This window comes from Salminus brasiliensis, chromosome 25 (genome assembly GCF_030463535.1).
Source record: "Salminus brasiliensis chromosome 25, fSalBra1.hap2, whole genome shotgun sequence".
Taxonomy (NCBI): domain Eukaryota; kingdom Metazoa; phylum Chordata; class Actinopteri; order Characiformes; family Bryconidae; genus Salminus; species Salminus brasiliensis.
Genome location: NC_132902.1, coordinates 24,412,289 through 24,431,685, shown reverse-complemented (window position 1 = coordinate 24,431,685; position 19,397 = coordinate 24,412,289). Strand labels below are relative to the sequence as shown.

General features: G+C 40.4%; 3 protein-coding genes across 7 annotated transcripts in view; 1 reads left to right on the top strand and 2 right to left on the bottom strand.

Moving 5' to 3' along the window:
• Positions 1–2,656: 2,656 nt before the first annotated feature.
• LOC140548236 (uncharacterized) lies at positions 2,657–4,450 on the bottom strand. The gene is made up of 4 exons (XM_072671693.1): positions 4,265–4,450; positions 3,724–4,144; positions 3,421–3,560; positions 2,657–2,772 (listed from the first exon to the last, which is right to left on the bottom strand). Exons 1-4 carry the CDS (start codon positions 4,424–4,426, stop codon positions 2,719–2,721), a joined length of 777 nt encoding a protein of 258 aa, XP_072527794.1. The 5' UTR covers positions 4,427–4,450; the 3' UTR covers positions 2,657–2,718.
• Positions 4,451–6,297: 1,847 nt separating this feature from the next.
• Positions 6,298–10,873, top strand: sord (sorbitol dehydrogenase). The gene is made up of 9 exons (XM_072671045.1): positions 6,298–6,406; positions 6,492–6,525; positions 6,658–6,822; positions 7,441–7,600; positions 7,802–7,920; positions 8,640–8,705; positions 9,089–9,267; positions 10,169–10,290; positions 10,474–10,873. Exons 1-9 carry the CDS (start codon positions 6,353–6,355, stop codon positions 10,637–10,639), a joined length of 1,065 nt encoding a protein of 354 aa, XP_072527146.1. The 5' UTR covers positions 6,298–6,352; the 3' UTR covers positions 10,640–10,873.
• Positions 10,874–13,738: 2,865 nt separating this feature from the next.
• The window catches only part of apba2b (amyloid beta (A4) precursor protein-binding, family A, member 2b), a 154,251-nt gene continuing 148,592 nt past the window's right edge, over positions 13,739–19,397 (bottom strand). For all 5 annotated transcript variants that reach the window (XM_072670963.1, XM_072670966.1, XM_072670967.1 and 2 more), the window contains one exon: positions 13,739–18,291. In XM_072670963.1, the coding sequence (XP_072527064.1) occupies positions 18,220–18,291 (72 nt within the window). In that variant the 3' untranslated portion in view covers positions 13,739–18,219. The remainder of the gene's footprint in view (positions 18,292–19,397) is intronic.

Genomic DNA, 19,397 nt, shown 5'->3' with positions numbered 1-19,397 from the left:
TATATATACCCAAATATGCACATATATGTAAATAAAGTAAATAAAAATGTAGGTACATGTAAATAAACTCTGTTCTGATTGGTTGCCTTGTATTGCGCCTCATTCATATTACATCAAGCACTTTTCTTACAACACAGTGAAGGAGATTCTGTTTTCCATTATTTACGCCAGGGTTCTTCAGTTTCAGCCCTGGGGGACTGGTGTGCTGAACAGTTTGCTGATTTTCCGGCTCAAACACTCCTGATTCAACCCATCTGTCAAGTCCCAGGTTCCGTGGGAATGTTTAACAAGGGACATTAACAAACTGTGCTGGACATTGCACTCGAAGAACCCTGATATAGGGCCTTTTCTGAACTTTTCTGAGGCTGTAAATCATAAAACCAGTGTTTGCCCACAGTTCTAAGGTTTTATGGTTCTCTCTATCATTTTTCAGTAAAGATGACAGTCACTTCCCTAAGAGGCCAATTCACCTGACCAGTATTTCACTGTTATCTCAACTCAGGAGAGCCCAACTGTGGTCCTAAAGGGTCAGGGTCCACCCAGTCGTCAGGTCATTTCAAGCTAAATCAGACGAGGTTGAATTTTTCACAGTGTCTGTGTGGATCAAATAGCCAGACCATGCTGAGCACCGAACACACAGGTGAATTGAACACTATTGCATTTATATTTATGGCATTAACGGACACTCTTATCCAGAGTGACCTACAAGGCTACTTGTATTACAAAGGTGGGTCAGCGTAGTCTAGGCCAAAGACTCTTATTGGTGTAGCACAGCATAGTCACCCAGACCGGGATATTGAACCCCAGTTTTCCACATTGTGTGGAAGCTCACTGGCAGGTAGTGGTGTTATCCGCTACGCCACACCAACCACTATTGCATTTAGTCTCTAGACTACCTTTCCTAGACTACCTACAGCTATTGGCAGAGCTGACTACTGCGTATAGGATCCACCAGGCTACCAGATCAGCCTTAGCCACGGTGTTACTGATACCCACCACCTGATCACAGAATTCCAGAGAAAACGTTAAGTTTCAGAGTCCAGACATAAATGATCAATGTTTGTAACACCACTAAACTCAGACTGGAAAAGAGTGCAGAAAGCAATCAGGCACAACCGTGTGAAAATTCAGTTCTCAGGTGTAAATCGGCTGTGTGACAGGTAAACAGGAACCTACAGTGTACCTATGATACTAAACCTAAGCTGTGCAGCCCTGGATTTACAGGGGGCTGGAAACTGCCATGGACAAATGGATCTCTTAAAGATTTTTAAAGTACCAGAATGCAGACCCAGTAAAATCAAACGTCTTAGTTTATGAGGATTACTGCTATTTATCATGCGTGCAGTTTTTCTTCTCCCTTGCATTCTGCCTGTGAGATCCGTTAGGCCTGAGCTACAGTATGAAACATTATAGGCTTTTATAGGTATTACGTATTATAGCTATTATAGGTTAGGATGTCAACAATGTCAATCAGAGTAGGTTGGGTCTTAAACGCTTAATTCTAGAGAAGCTTACCAGTCAGAATTGAGCACAGTGGTGGTGAATGGAATCAGATTTCTCAAAAGTTGAATGCCTCTTAAGATGCCCTCATAGAAAATTACAACCATTACCAACTGGTTAGGAATATAATGCCTGGTACACTGGCTGACATTCCCTTTTACAGTTTTGTATATTATAGGTATATTATGCCTAATTTGCACATTTAAAAATCCATTCCTAGTGAAAGTTTCAACTATATAACTTATTATTTTCAGATTTATCACTATTTTATCATCAACTTTACAAATATAACATATGTAGGCTCACCTCTGGCTTTGGACAGTAAATTAAATGGCTATATTTGTGTTGTAGACATGGCGACCCATGGTTCTATTTACTACCACTGTACAGAAAATGAGGGAAACATAAAGAAAGGTTGGTAAGTTTCATTACAGTGAACCATGCCACACCAAACCCCACTCTGAAAAAACTTGGCCTAAAAATCAATGGTCTCTCTTTAACACAGTCTGTTTTACGGTGCACTGCGAAATGCAGAAATTAGTGGATTTGACCTTTAAACGTTTCGTTTAGGCGTTCTGCATCAGTCACATGGTCATATAATCTCACAGCAGACAGTCTTTTACTAAACAGTGTAATCATTCCCTGCACAATCTGCTGACCAGCTTTATTATAAAGACAGTCTCAGTGTCAGTGACAGTGTCAGTCTGGCTGCTCCAACAATGCCATGACCTACAGCACCATCTACTGGACACTACTGGAAACTCTCAGTGAGGGGTCTGCACTATGCTCTGACACACAGTGCCACTGCCACCAGGAAATCAATGCCATTTACCTCACCTCTCAGTGGTTTTAATGTTATGGCTGATCTGGTTATATAGAACTAAGTGGAAGCTTGATCTTAAGTGATCTTAAATGATGGGGAGGAGTTGTCATTCGGTTTGAACAAGGTGATGGCATCCCCCAGCACACCCCTGCCCCTCAAATCGTTCCCTGTCTATTGATCTTTGTTAACCCTATTAGTAATTTCAGTTTAAATGAAATGTGCTGTATGAAACATGTCCTGAGGCGGAGTTCAATAAAGTGTCAAGGGGCAAAAAAAGGGACTGTTTTATTGAAGCGACCTCATTTTATTGTGTGTTAATTGTAAATCGTTCAGGGTGGTTCCTCTGTGAGGCTGTCATGTGAATGTCAAACACCAGGCAGGTTAGGAGTCACTTATCAGGTATTATCAATGGTTCCTTTAATGGTACCTAGCAGTATGAAGTCCAATCCCTGGAAATAAATAACAAGAGGCAAATTAAAAGCAAGCTACACATAGACACACACACACACACACACACATACATATATATATATATATATATATATATATATATGATTAACAGACCAATAGAAATTCGTACATTTTTTACATTGACTTCCACTGAATAGCCATAAGTACCAGTGGTAGATAAACTGAAAAGCATTGATTATCGTCAAGGGGTGGGTATATTAGGCAGCAAGTGAACAGTCAGTTCTTAAAGGTGATGTGTTAAACTGTGATGGCTAGACGACTGGGTCAGAACATCTCCAGCATCTCCGGCAGACAGGTCTTGTGGAGTGTTTTTCTGGTGTGCAGTAGTCAGTACCCATCAAAAGAGGTCCAAGAAAGGACAACCAGTGAAAAGGCCAGGGCATGACAGGGTCATGGGCACCTAGGGGGGCGATGATGCTTATGGAAGCCCCAGCTCACAACTTACAACCAGGGCTTCCAGAATCTGCTGCTAAAGTCTTTTTGCCAGAGACCACAGGACACCTTCAGAGGTCCATGCCTCTAATGTCTGTTGTGGCAGCACAAGAGGGACCTACTCCATAGTACTCATATTATGGCTGTAATATATCTGTAATATACAAAGATCTCGGGACTGCTGATGTCCTTACCTTCCAGTGACGCGGCCTGTCCGTTAATGGGTTTTGTCTGAGGTCAAGTTTTATAAGTTGACTAAAGCCGAGGATCAGGTCATCATCCAGTGAGGTAATACTGTTAAACTTCATAAGCAGAACTCGAAGGCCGGCCATCTCTGGAAAACAGTTGAATAATAAAAAAAAGTATGATCTGCAAACACTGTGTTAAAGCTTTACCTAAGGTCTATTATAGGAGCAGACAGATGGTCTTTATTTGTAGCTAATAACCAGTCCCTCCCAACCTTTCTATTCTGGAAAGACCCTGAAGACGTCTCTAACCTGTGAGCGCTGGGGGTACGTGCTCAAAGCCGTTCTCATCCAAACTGATGAAGACCAGAGACCGCAAATTATTAAAACTGTCCGGGACGTCCTGTAGTTTATTATCAGCCAAGTTCAACCACTGTAGACTTTGGAGGTTCCCGAGTTCTGGTGGCAGGGTCATGATCGAATTGTTATTGAGACCAAGTTTTTGGAGCTTGCTGAGTTTCCCCACAGAGGAAGGCATCAACTGGAGGCTGCAACCTACAGCCCAGAGCTCCTTCAGCTCCCTGAGCTCTCCCAAGGCCTCAGGAAGGACTGATAAAGGGTTGTGGCTCAGTCCCAGGTAGGTCAGGTGTTTCAGAGAGCCCATGGCAGTAGGAAGCATTGTTAGGTGGTTTCCATCCAGAACCAGCTCCTCAAGCGCCTCAAGCTGCAGAACCTGGATCACAAGCAAACATGGGCTGGCTAAAAAAAAAAACCCAGGGACATCACAATACGAGCAGAAACAAACACAAGGGGTGAGCATTTAGGTAAAGATGCAGCCCATGAACTCCCTTACCTCCTCAGGGGGCAAAAGGAGGTGGTTGTCGTTCACCAGCAGTCTTTTCAGACGTGTGAGTTTGGAAAGCCGGGCTGGAAGGACCACTAAACCACGGTGGCTCATGTTTAACGACTCGTGCTGCTTTCTTCGACATTCATCGATGATTTCTTCTACATTCATGGAGTCAAAAAGCACGAGAGCCGCTTCAGCTAAGGGACGGGGTCGGGACTCCCAGCACGGAGCGGATACGTAAGCGCACCGTCGCCATGGCAACAGCCGGCTCTGTTGTTTACATGGGTTCTAATGGTTTACCAGTGCTACAGTGGGCTCTAATGGTTAAGCCATTAAACCAGTTCTGCCTTCATGTTTTAGTGTTCCTAAGGCTCCTAATGTAAAAATAAAGAGCTATATCACTGTGGTAAAACAGGCTGTGTGCTGTGTCTTTCCAGCTAATTATTATATTATAATTGTTTTTGTTTTTTAACCCCATATTAATATACATTTTATCTGTAGATGATATAGCTATATTATAAATATATTATATTTAGATGATTTTACTTACTTTACTTAATACCACGTGGTGTGTGTACGTGTGTGTTGTTCCTATATATATATATATATATGACGTACAAGTTAATAATAATTATTACAATAATAATTCATATATTGACATTCATCCAAAAGTTTAACCCCATATTAATATACATTTTATCTGTAGATGATATAGCTATATTATAAATATATTATATTTAGATGTTTTTACTTACTTACTTTACTTAATACCACGTGGTGTGTGTACATATGTGTGTGTGTTTGTGTGTCGTTCCTATAAATACACACATATATATATATATATAAATGACGTACAGGTTAATAATAATTATTACAATAATAATTAATATATTGACATTATTTGTTTAATGTTTCATCCAAAAGTTTAACCCCATATTAATATACATTTTATCTGTAGATGATATAGCTATATTATAAATATATTAGCTATATTTAGATGTTTTTACTTACTTACTTTACTTAATACCACGTGGTGTGTGTACATATGTGTGTGTGTTTGTGTGTCGTTTATATATATATATATATATATATATATATATGACGTACAGGTTAATAATAATTATTACAATAATCCAGAAGTTTAACTCCATATTAATATACATTTTATCTGTAGATGATATAGCTATATTATGAATATATTAGCTATATTTAGATGTTTTTACTTACTTTACTTAATACCACGTGGTGTGTGTACATGTGTGTGTGTTGTTCCTATATATATATATATATATATATATATATATATATATATATATATATATATATATATATATAAATGACGTTCAGGTTAATAATAATTATTACAATAATAATTAATATATTTACATTATTTGTTTAATGTTTCATCCAAAATTTTAACCCCATATTTATATACATTTTATCTGTAGATGATATAGTTTATAATGAGATGTTTATATATATATATATATATATATATATATATATATATATATATATATATATATATATATATATATATGTCTTGAGTGTCATGCAATAGTAGCATTTTTGATGACGTACTTTAGAAAGTACAAGTTGACATTATTACATTATTAATTATTACAATAATATATGATGTATGGACATTATTTATTTAATATTTATTTATATATTTTATATATATATATATATTAAATATACAGTACATGAATCTACATACAAATATACATCTATGTTAATATTATAATAATTGGTTGTTTTACATTTTTGATAGCTAAATATATATAACATGTAAAAGTTACGAAATAAGCACAGCAAAGACTTTTAAAAGTACTGATATCGGCATATATTACTCTTATATATTATATAACTTGGTCATTTCACAGTCATGCAGTCAGAGGTATCGTCCTAAATGTGGAAGCGTCACTGCAGGAGCTGAACTCGCCCTGTATGCGCGCTGCGCAGTGTTGACGACCTTGAGGGTGCTCTGCTGGCCGGCGCCCCGCCCACCGCTGTGGTGTTGATCCAGTGTGAGTTAGTTCAGCGGTAATTCACACTGATCAGCGCAGCACTGACCACAAGCAGGAGGCCGTAATGGACACAGACAACCTCTCCGTGGTCCTGCACGCTAAGGGCGACCTGAGGCTGGTATGGTATTTGGTGTAATTGGATGTGATTTGCAGATCTAGTGAGCAGAATATCAGTGCACTGGATAACTGAACTGTTCTTGCAGGAACAGCGTCCCATTCCAGAGCCTGCACCAAATGGTATGAACAGTGTGCACCAGCCTGCTGATCTGCACATTCATTCCTGATCTTTGCCCTCTTTGCTTTGAGTGTTGCACAAGGCCATGTTTGTGCTGTGCTGTCATTTACATGCTGCCTGTTTATTGCATGCAGAGGTTCTGCTCCAGATGCACTCTGTGGGAATCTGTGGTTCTGATGTGCACTACTGGCAGAACGGACGGATAGGAGATTACATCCTGAAGAAGCCTATGGTGCTGGGCCATGAGGCCGCAGGACGTGTATTCAAAGTGGGCGCTGGAGTGACCCACCTCAAACCAGGCTAGTGACACCCAGCACTCTGCAAAAAATGATGTGGCCAGGAAAAGCATCCCTAATGTAGATAGGATAACTATCTCTAACTATCTCTATCACTACCTAAAATGATGAGATCTTTGTTTGTATAAAGTTCAAGACCATGCACTGAACATATGAGCAGATCATGTTAACTAGGGAAGTGCAGTCAGTGTGATCCACACCCAAAAGCCATACATGAGCCTGTTAAGCTCATAACTGCATCCTCTGGAGTGATGCAGCCTGATCCAGTATGTTTGAGATGGGCTGGAGTGCCAGAACTAGGAGTCCAAGACCACTAACTGACCTCACTGATGCTTGTGTGGCTAAATGCAGCCATATTCGTGTTCTGGCATCTAATTTTAAGGCTTTCCAGGACAGTATAGGCGGTCACTGCTTCAAAACGGGCAGACAAACCCAATATATGTATGCACAGGTTTAGGTGTATAGTGTAGACTATACTGCTTATATATAAGATATAAGCTTTCTATCGCCAGTATGCTATATATACTGTTTTCTGTGATGAGAACTGAGCTTCTTAGCTCACATATCCACAAATATGGGCAAATTCTCATTTTGTCCTTTGTCATTTCATGTCACCCGCAGGAGACAGGGTGGCTATTGAACCTGGAGTGCCCCGTGAAATGGATGAGTTCTTCAAAAATGGTCATTACAACCTGTCACCCACCATATTCTTCTGTGCCACGCCGCCGGATGATGGGAACCTTAGTAGATATTACATACACAATGCCAACTTCTGCTACAAGTCAGTTTGCCAGCAGTGGTGATATATATGATTTGTACAGAATATATATATATATATATATATATATATATATATACTACAAGTATGTGGGGTCACACTTCTACAGTCTTCTAGACTTGGCTAATTTCCAACTTTGACCCCAAAAACGCAATCAGTCTCATAATATTGTTCCTAATACTGTCTTCGTTATTTTCATCCCAGACTCCCTGATAACGTGACCTATGAGGAAGGAGCGCTCATTGAGCCGTTGTCTGTGGGGATCCACGCCTGCAGGAGAGCCGGCGTCACCCTGGGCAGCTCTGTGTTCATCTGCGGAGCAGGTCGGCACCTTCCGCTGATCTTTCAGGCCTTTTTCAGCTGCACATTAATTGTGTGTGGTATCTAGTCCAGATTTTGTTGACTTAGCTTTGGATTTTAGACTCTTTAGTTATATATATGATAGATTTGCGCAATGTACATTCAGATCGTGTCCGGTAGTAGAATTTTGTAGTAGTATTTTATTTGTTTCATAAATTAAATGCCATATATTTAATTTTCTCTTAATAACTGTTCAGAGTGTCTCTCTCCTAACTGCACCACATAGTAGTTTAATACTACGTATGATTAAATAATTTATTATAGTTAAACGTAGGAGTTAAAGCATGTTTTTAAATGTTTTTATTTTTTGTATATCATCATGGTCATGCAAAAACTTGTATCTCTAAAATGCCAGCTTTACAGGAGAAGGAAGAACTCTTCGTAATCCCTTAAACAAGCTATGGTCCACCAGCAGGCCGAAGAATAGCCCTACCAGTTTGTACAGAAGTCTCTGTGTAGTTAATAAGCCTGGGAGTGTTAAGGGGTTAACTTTCAAAGGACATCAATTTAAATGATTTTTATTTAAACTGATTTTGGAGCATTTCTATTAATATAAAATCAGATTCAAATGATGTCAGAAAGTGAAACAAGGTTGAAGTGCATCCTGCCTGCAGCAGTACACCTTTATTAAGACTTCACAATTTCCCTAAATCCTTATTAACACTACCTTGTTTACTTACAGGGCCAATTGGGCTGGTCACTCTGTTGGTAGCTAAAGCCATGGGTGCATCTCAAGTAATAATAAGTGGTAAGTCACAGACTGTGTAGTACTCCTACTGTATGTTGCTTCAGACTTTACCAGTTTAGCAGACATTAGTGTAATTAGTATTTACAGCAGTGGTGTAAAAGTGAATGACACTCCCCAACTGTAGGGAGAGTTCAGGAGTAAAAAATACCAATTTTACATAATGTTGCTTTAAAGTTTAGACAAGTATCATATCAGTATTGTCTGATACTTAAAAAAGGCAATGGTATTGGGTCATCTCTACCTTTAACCATAGAGGTTAATTACTGTCATTTTTATAAAACACCTCAAAGCCCCGTTTCTAATGTTTTATTTATGAGAGTTTTCATATCACCCATTTTCTTATCATGTTCAGTCACTGACTGTATGTGTTTTTGTGCCCTGAGACCTTTCTGCTGACAGGCTGACCAAGGCTAAGGAGTTAGGTGCTGACTTCCTGCTTCCTGTGCAGAGAGAGGTTGCTCCACAGGAAATGGCCAAATGTGTGGAGGGGATTCTGGGTGGAATGCCTCACATCAGCATAGAGTGCACCGGTGCAGAGAGCTGCATTCAGACAGCCATTTACGTGAGTATTTCTAAACTCACATGAGGAACTCGCCACTTTTCCTGGAATGCACCTCTGGAGACCCACAGAGCAGCAAAGCTCCATGGGCTCCCTGATTGGGTCGAGTCAGTCTTCAGTGCGACTGTAGACGATGACAAAACTGATCAGTTGATTTCAAATGCTTCAGTGCATTCAGTGCAGTCCCTGCTGAGACTGTCACAGACTGTAAACAGAGTCAGGCTGCAGACCGTCCAAGACTGATGGCAGATCAGTAGAGAGTCCCAGTATAGAAATAGCACGGGATTAAGATGGATAATAAGGGTTCATGTATTTAGCAGTGTTCTTGGAGGGGGGGACCTGTGTTCATCCTCTCCACTTTTCTTAAGATTAAACGGGGAGTGTTTACAGTGCATGTAAGAGCTGAATTCTAATTGGCTCTATTATGTGTAAGCCTAATTAATAAAGCAGTCCAAGCAAATGTCTGGACCACTGATATTATATTTGTTTTTGGGAGCATGTGTTTCTAAGACTAAAACAAACTGTAGTGAATTATATTAATAACAGCAGGGTACTGTAGGAAATGAACAATGAACAGATGTTGCTTAGCAGCTGTACACAGATGTCATGTTAAAGAAACTCTGCTAAAAGCTGCATTGAGTTAATTCATTGGCTATACCAGATACCTACAAGTTATTTTACATATTTTTTTACATATATATATATATATATATATGATGTTAAAGCTGAAATTGATACAGTAGGTACAGTACACTACAATCTGCAAGGTATAGGTATTTAAGGGCTAATGTTAAGAAATGCAGTTGGCTGTTGCTGCAGTACTGGGTCCTAATGCAGCTGTTGTCAGTACTACAGGTGTGCTGATAGAGGCTTTCTGTACTCTGTGTATGTGTTCTGTGTTCAGGCCACTCGCTCTGGGGGAGTAGTGGTGTTGGTCGGGCTCGGTGCTGAGATGACCACAGTGCCTCTCCTGAATGCAGCGGTCAGAGAAGTGGACATCAGGGGCGTGTTCCGCTACTGCAACACGTAAGTCTGTAATAAAGGTTATAGGAATTTTTTACATTTACAACTTTGTGCTGCATGTTATGTAAAAAGAGATGCATTATTAGCATTATTATTATAATTATTATAATTATATTTATAATTATAATTATAAATATAATATATTATAATCATTTTTGTATCATTTATTTATTTATTTTTTGCCAGGTGGCCTATGGCTATTGCCATGTTGGCATCTAAGCGGGTCAACGTGAAGCCCCTGGTTACCCACCGCTTTCCACTGGAGCAGGCCGTGCAGGCTTTTGAGACCACGCGACAGGGCCTTGGGATCAAAGTCATGCTGAAATGTGACAAAAACGACCAGAACCCATAAAACCCAGAACCCTTAACTGATGACCACACTGACCACAGCAACAAAGCCAGTTAATCTTGCTAAACCTTCTCCAATCACCCCAGCAGAGCCATACTGATGTTTTATAAAGATGATTTTTTAAATTACTGCTTAATCAGGTCGTGTATTGCAGCTAGGTTTGTGAGAAAAAAAATCTGAATAAGGTTTTGTAATTGCTTCCTCTCAAACTTATTAAAGCACTAATGTTGAATTTTATTGAAGGATTGTGTCTCAACCGTTTTTATATGTGAAGCTTCTGCATATTTCACAATGTAGGAGCTAACTCTCCTGAGTACGGTTAATATTTACAGAAAATGAGTCAACACTGGAGTGTGTGTGAATGTGTGAGTGTGTGTGTGTGTGTGTATGTGTTGCTCTACGATGGACTGGTGCCCTGTCCAGGGAGTATTTGTGCCTTGTGCCCAGTGTTCCTGAGTAGGCTCCAGACCCACCGTGAGCCTGTCCAGAAGAAACAGATAAATAGATGATGAATTAATCAGAACAAAGATAGACTGTATTGCACAAGCTGCAAGGTGTCATTTGGCCACTAGGGGTGACAATCGCCTACATTCAACTGAAAACACACTTTTCTGTAAAACAATTTTCAAGGGTCCTCCTATCCCAACAGTGCTTCACAGAAGCCCCCAGTAAGCACGTATAAGTCCTAATAAGGATAAGGAAGAAGCATTGAGAGGAACTAAGACTGAAAAGGGGAACCCCTCCTTTTCTGGGCTGCACAAGGCTGCAATAAGACCGCAAATATTACAAATAAAAACAAATACAAACACACACACACACACACACACACACATATATATATATATATATATATATATATATATATAGCCCGTGTATTGGCTGTTTCCAGCTTTTGAGCTGCATATTTGTGCTGTGGGACCCTTTTTCGTTTCTATGCCCTCTGACCACCTTGAAAATGCTCTACTTGGCCAGAGTTCTGCCCACTGCTGCTGTGTTTGTCCATTGTGAGTTAGTTCAGCTTAAGGTCACCATTCAACATAACACTGACCTCAGGCAGGACACAGAGATGGACAGAGACAACCTGTCTGTGGTTTTGCCTGCTAGAGGCGACCTGAGGCTGGTATGACTTCATGTAAAGACGTCATGTGGTCTTCTGCAGCTGCTGTAGTAACAGCTTCTGCTCTTCTAGGAAGGCTTTAGATGTTTAGATGTTGCAACATTGCTGTGATGGTTTGGTTGCATTCAGCCACACATCAGCATCGGTGAGGTCAGGTCAGGTTCTGGATCTCCAGTCCAGCTCATCCCGGAGCTCCATCATTGTAGAGAACGCCGCTCCGCTGCTCTACAGCCCAAGGGTTGACGTTGGGCATGGTGACATCAGGACGATGTTGTGGCTTCAGTGCTTTTCTATGGAGATTCTACAAGCTGTGATAGCAGTGGGTGCACCAAGCAGATGAGTACAATAATTAGAAAGAACGTCCAGATGCTTTAAGGCACATAATGCAGCTCACAATGTGCATTCACCTCAGTCTATTCTGTCTATTCTGCGTTCTACTCAGTATTCACTTTTTACTTAGACCTTGCTCTCCAGGGGGCCTTTGGCTGTTGCCATGGTGGCTTCCAAGTGACCTCTGGTCACTCACCGCTTTCCACTGGAGCTGGCCGTGCAGGGGTTTGAGACGACACCGCAGAGACTCTGGAAGTATTTGCCAACTCTCACACCAATCATGATTATATATCTGTTATAAATAGATTTCACATATTAAATATCATATATATTATAATTATTATTTACATTTATGGCATTTAGCTGACCCTCGTATCCAGAGCAACTTACAAAGGGTACTCATATTACAGAGGTGCGCCAGCGTAGTGTTAGGAGTCTTGCCCAAGGACTCTTATTGGTGTAGCGAAGCACCCGCAGGACCAGGAATCGAACCCCAGTCTCCTACATGGTGTGGTAGCTCACTGGCAGGTAGTGGTGTTGTGTTGCACCACACCAACCACTAATATTATATTTAATATTTTTCTATGAAGCAGTAATCTTCACCTTTTACAGCAATTTAAAGATATTTTAAGCAGTAAAAAGTCATTATGAATATAAAATTGTTTGTGAATTTACAGAATTTTCTACAGTTGAATCCTTTAACACTCAAAAGCTTATTACACTCTAAGGTGTATTACCCAGTGACTACAGGGACTTCTGTACAGACTGGTGGGGCTATTCCTTGGTAATAACACTCTTAGGCCGGCCGGTGGTTAATAGGCTGTTCAAGGGGTTGAGGTGTGTGTGGACAGCTCAAAAGAAGGCACACGGTCTTCTGACCACGTGTGTTTTAGGCAACCTTCAAACTAAAATCTGCACCCTTCAATCCTCCTATCGGTCAGAGTCAGTGGATCCACAGCCTACCCGGAATCATTGGGCACAAGGAATCACAAGGCAGGAATACCCACTGGACAGGGCACTAGTCCATCTCAGGGTACCAAACACACCCATTTACTAAAACCTAAAATACTGTCTAACTATCTTTATGTCAATTAACACAAATTGCAGGTGTCACCCTGTTGTAGCAGCATTTTAGGGATGCGCTGGATGTTGTGGGAAGACTAATCAATGGACGGATTTAATGAACCAGTGGAGTTAAAGCTAACTGTCGCATCAGCAGCGGGTCCGTACTTGCCGAAGAGTTCATGAAACTGTGGAATTTTAACACCTGTCCTCAAACAAACTAATTTTCCATGTTGCAATGCACTGTACTGACCACCAGGGGCCGACAGGAACCTTTTAAATAAGGTTTACGTATTAACACACAGCCTCAGGCCTGAAGGGTCGGTCCTCTGTTCTATAAAATAATTTAAATACAGTATTTTTCACCTAGCTCTGCTTACGAACCCGTTCTGTAAGAACATAATATATTAAATATATAAACATAAAAAAAAAGGTTCTATCAGGAGCTTTTAAAAAGTCTGGAATGTCGCCACAGTTAAAAGTGGCTGGTGTTGGGGTGGATCCAAGCTTCCGGCCCTTATGAATAAGAGAGCCCGTCACCAAGTGCCTACAGCTGCTCCTATGGTGATGAAAAGCAGAGAGTGAGTCTGGCAGGGGGGTAATGTTACACTTTATTGTTTTTTTGGTCGCCATAATGACATTGTAGGCTGCATGCAGACAGGTAATTATTTTTGTGAGTTGTTGGCTTTTCTCGTTTCACCTTTTATTACATTTTCAAAAGCACTCTTACTCAGCGGTAAGGCTTTTGGTCACAGTGTGAACGTATTTTCCTCAAGGCCCGAAGCCTGACGACACAAAAGGGGTGAGGGGTAGGGAGTGTCGGAGTCGGTGGCTCTCTACATGGGCACAATACTAAACAACGTTTGCGTTTATGTACAGACATTCTAATACTGCGCAAGGTAATGAACACACTATTAACAGCACATTTACATTCACAAATGACTCCAATGACTTTCTTGAGTGCACACACACACACACACACACACACACACACACACACACACACACACAATTGGACAGCACGTAAAAAATAATCTCTCAAATCTCATACAAGACGTATGTCTGAAATAAAAGTCATTTACAGTGTTATTTAAGTCGAATGGATTATTATTATTATTATTATTATTATTATTATTATGGTGTGAAAGGACAAACCCAGTCATTGTAGTTTACATGTGGTCGATTACAAAAGATCTGCACACTCCCATGTTAAAAAACCGTCATAAAATGGTTCGCTTGATTTAATGCCCACTAAATGATGAAGAGTCCGTCTTCTGATAAATTACAATACAAAAAATCCCCTCAGTTGCTTTTGTTGCTTTTTATGTACATCAGTTCTAAAACAGACCACTTTTCAGACGTCTGGCTCTATCCCAGCTGTCCACCAATGTTCGATAGACGTTATCTGGTTGAATGTAGGTTGGGACGTCGGATAACCAAAGTTCAATGACAGGACAATGTCTTATACCAACGTCAATATGGTGCAGATTACACGACTGCCGAGACCGATAGTGTTAAGTGATGTTAAGCAACCAAAATCCAACGTCTTCCAAACGTCACACGTCGTTTGTTGTGAGGTATGGTGACCAAAACCCAACATCTGCTAAATTTAGAATGTTAGAATGTTACCGTCCACACCGAGTGAAATTCTAACATTTTTAGACACGTGATTGGTTTTAGGTGTCCAAAATTCAACGTCTGTCTAACCTTGGAGCTTGACATCAACCCAATGTCGTTTTTTGACGAATATGCGACTTGGACCAAAATCCAACATCTTCCAAACATCACAAGCCAACGGCATACAAATGTCACCATACCAACATTTTGTTGTGAGGTATGGTAACCCAAACCCAACATCTGCTAAATGTCACAATGTTAACGTCCACACAACGTGTGGAATTAGTGTTGTAAGACACTTTTACCAACCAAAATTTAACATCTGTCCAACACTGGAGGTTGATGTCAACCCAGTGTTGGTTTTTGACAGACATGTCACATTGATTACCGACCAAATTCAACGTCTGTCTAACGTTGGAGCTTGAATGTCAACTCAATATTGGCTTTTGACAAATATGTGACTTGGATTACCATCCAAAATTCAACATCTGTCCAACGTTGGAGCTTGAAATCAACCTAATGTTGGTTTTTGACAAATATGTGACTTTGATTACCATCCAAAATTCAACGTCTGTTTAACGTTGGAGCTTGAATGTCAACCTAATATTGTTTTTTGACGGATAAGCGACTTTGATTACCATCCAAAATTCAACATCTGTCCAACGTTGGAGCTTGACATCAACCTAATGTTGGTTTTTGATGGATAAGCGACTTTGATTACCATCCAAAATTCAACATCTGTCCAACGTTGGAGCTTGACATCAACCTAATGTTGGTTTTTGATGGATAAGCGACTTTGATTACCAACCCAAATTCAACATCTGTCCAATGTTGGAGCTTGACATCAACCTAATGTTGTTTTTTGACAAATATGTGACTTTGATTACCAACCAAAATTCAACATCTGTCCAACGTTGGAGCTTGAATGTGAACCTAATGTTGGATTTTGACAGATAAGCGACTTTGATTACCATCCAAAATTCAACATCTGTCCAATGTTGGAGCTTGACATCAACCTAATGTTGTTCCTTTTTTGATGGATAAGCGACTTTGATTACCAACCAAAATTTAACGTCTGTCTAACGTTGGGATTTGACAACCATATTTCAATTGTCAACTAAAATTCAACGTCTGTCCGACATTAAGAGTCCTATGTCTTTCTGCCTGCTGGGCATTGAGCAAGGCTATGAACAATTCTGACTCCGTAAGTCAAGTGTGATCGCGAAGTCAAGTGTGAAGTTCAGGTCACGCTGATCCTGGACTTTTACCATGATCATAGAGAGTTATTGGAGGAGTGCTGGAGGGGAATAGTTAGAAGTAGAAGATGTAGAGAGCTGAACTTTTCCGTACATGGCGCTGAGGATTAGCATTTACTGCGTCTAACAATGTGATTTATCCTTTGCTTATTAAGATGCAGTTACTGTAGGTGGAGTTCGGGCCTCCTGCTGGGTACTGGGTGCAGGAGGCCTGTTTTTTAGCTGAATTCAAGTAAAGGCTGGAAAGTTTACTTTCTGTTAAACTGAAGACTGGAAAGCAGGAGACATTCATCTCAGCAGGAACAATGGAAATGCGTTTCCCACTGCTGATGCTACTACATCTGAAGTTACACAAGTATATACAGATGGTACAGATGGTAAAATATAGCCCTCGATGTTCAGTGAAGTCGACATTCACTGTAGGGAAAGTTGAAGTTGTTCCAACATAAAAAAATGCTAGTTTTAACTGTCCTGATATGATATCTGCTAATTACACTCAAATCTAAATAAATCTGGGAGGAATTCCAGCAATTTTCCAAAAGTTCTGCATAATTAAAAGGTTGAGATGTAAGCAAAGTCATCCAGATTCATTTGGTGTCCTTTTTTAGAGAAATGCTATACTGAACTGTATATAGCTACATTGTTTTACCACCATCGGCATGACAGATAAACCCCAGAAGACATGTTTAGGTTCACTGGATAGCGAATACAGTGGCTGTATTATGTGTTGTAGTCATGGATTCACCACCATTCACCACCACTATCTGTCCAATTTCACACCAAACTCCCTCTGAAGGACGTTGTTTACGTCAATGATTACATTTGAAAAAACTGCAGAATCCCCCTTTTAAAAGCTATAGTTACAAAAAAATTTATTTTACATAATTTTCCACTGGACCCACTGGACATGTTTCACTGGACATATCTGGAAGTTCAAGATTCAGGCCCAGCCAACATGCCGTCATGTAGGACTCACATGGGTGGAACATGGGCCAGGTGGGTAACAGGTGGGCATAGGCTCTAAGCAGGTTTGTACAGGTGTTGTTACTGAGACCCACTCGTTCTGGCTTCCCAAGTGGTCCCAAGTAATCTCACATGCGTCCTATCTAGGCCCTAATGTTCAGTGTATAACCCAAACGGGCCTATGTTTAACCCCTCCTGGTCCCATCACTTACCCTGGTGGGCATCCTATGTGGAGCCAACATGTAACTTATGGTCAATGTGGTTCTGTTCTGAGTTGGGCTATCCATACAGACCTCATCTGGGAGGGTTTTATTAATTGTAAGCTAAAACACAGGGTTGGTCAGCTATGTATGTGCTGACCAAGTGTGATTTTTCAGGGAGCTATTCTTTTAGAAGTCATATGGTAGTAGAGAAAGGGCCACGCCTTGTTCTGGAAAACCTCCAACAGTGCTGAACAGTGGTGAAAATAGGTTGGATTTGGCGTACAGCTTGCAAAAAATCTGCAAATGACTTAAAATGACTGAAATATTAAAATACGAGTGCACAAATTGCTCAAATTTGCTCGGCTCAGTGGAGTGTCCTCAGAGCAGGCTGATTAATTGTTGAATTTGCAGTCAGCTCAGAAAGCCGTGCTGTTTAAGATGTTGTTGGAGTTTTATATAAAGTTGTACAGTCATGTCAGTGGTTTTTATACTGGAACAACTTTAATCTCCAGTTCTGATGCAGCCTCCAGTTCTGCTATTTTTGGGCATTACATGGGTGGACTTCTCACCCTGGCTTATCAATTCCTATCTTGTGTCAGAATGAGTAATTATATATACAGCACAAACGTTCCACACACAGGAGCAAGACACGTTATCGTTAATAGAAAATAAATAACACAACGAGGGAAGCTGAAATAAATATACAGGAGCTCCCCTTCCTCATTTGCATATAGGAAGAAAAAAAAGCTTAATGCTTAATTGACTCAATCTTTCACCATTTGACCATTTGACCAAACTCCTACTGCATGTACACACACGGCACAAACGAGATCCACAGGCTCATCAGAAAAACGACTGAGTGTAAATGAACGTGTTAGGAGGAACCGAGAGTGACGGGTCATCTTCTGTGAAGCAAAAGGAGAGCGAGGATTCTGGCGTATGACGGGAGACAGATATCCTTAGACGACACAGATGCGTCTTCCGCATGTCTTTAGTAAGCGCTGGCTCCTCACCAGTCTCAGAGACGTTTTGCAGTCATATATACATGGGAGTCTCCTGTCCAGTTAGGAGCCTAAACATAGCCGCTGGCATTGTCTTCATATGGATCTGTATAGAGGAGAGAACGGGACACAATATTAAGAGCAGGACATCCCCATCTTTTTACACCTCCAAAGGTCACTCCTAGAAGTCCAAGCTTTTCCAGATACGATCAACAATGCTGCGGCCTGGACTTTGGGGTGGCCAGTCCATTGTTCGGAAGACACTAGCAAGAGCTTTTTGATGAGCCACACATTTACATTTATGGCATTTGGCCGATTCCTTAATCCATAATTCCCTAATCCATTAGAATCAGGTTACATGGGTAGGAGAATGTAGAGTTAGGAGTCTTGCCCAAGGACTCTTACTGGCATAGGGTGGTGTGCTTGCCCAGTCAGGGAATCAAACCCTGCGGAAGGGCCGGGTTGTTACCCACTGCACTACACGGTTGAGACCCACAGCGCTGAGTTATAATTAAACATTAAGTCATGCTTTACGTTTCTGAGCAAATCGTGGGATTAGTCAGTACTTCTACAACACTCGAGTAGCTGCATAAGGCTCCCTGGTGATCCACTTGGCCAAGGTATTGCCCTGGGCATAAAAAAAAATATCACTGTGCTCATACACTTTATGGACAAAAGTATTGGGACACCTGCTTATTCATAGTTTCTTCTAAAAAGTAGAAAGAAAAAAATAATAAAAAAAATAAAGGTAGCTAAATGCATTCATTGAAAGGGGTGTCCAGTAGGGCTGGGCGATATGGTAAAAATACTACATCACGATATTTAAAGACTTTTTTTTTTACACAATATTTATCACGATACATGTAACCACAGACTAAAAACATCAGGAGCGACAGATTCTTATAAACTATCCTATCAGATCTTCTCCTGTACTGAATACAGTGATTTATACTCAACATCTGCTGCTCTTCATCTAATGAACCCAGTCTAATTACACTGTTAGTAATGAAACCTGCAGCTGATCAGTGCTTATTAAGCACTAACAGTCTCCTCCATATACTTAGAAAAGCTTACTGTTATTACGATAACAAAATTGATAACGATACGATAAAATATCGTCATATTGCCCAGCTAGTGTCTAGTGATAATGAGCTATGCATAACTCATAGCGTATACATAATTCTACTACACCTAGACATTTGGAACAGGTTT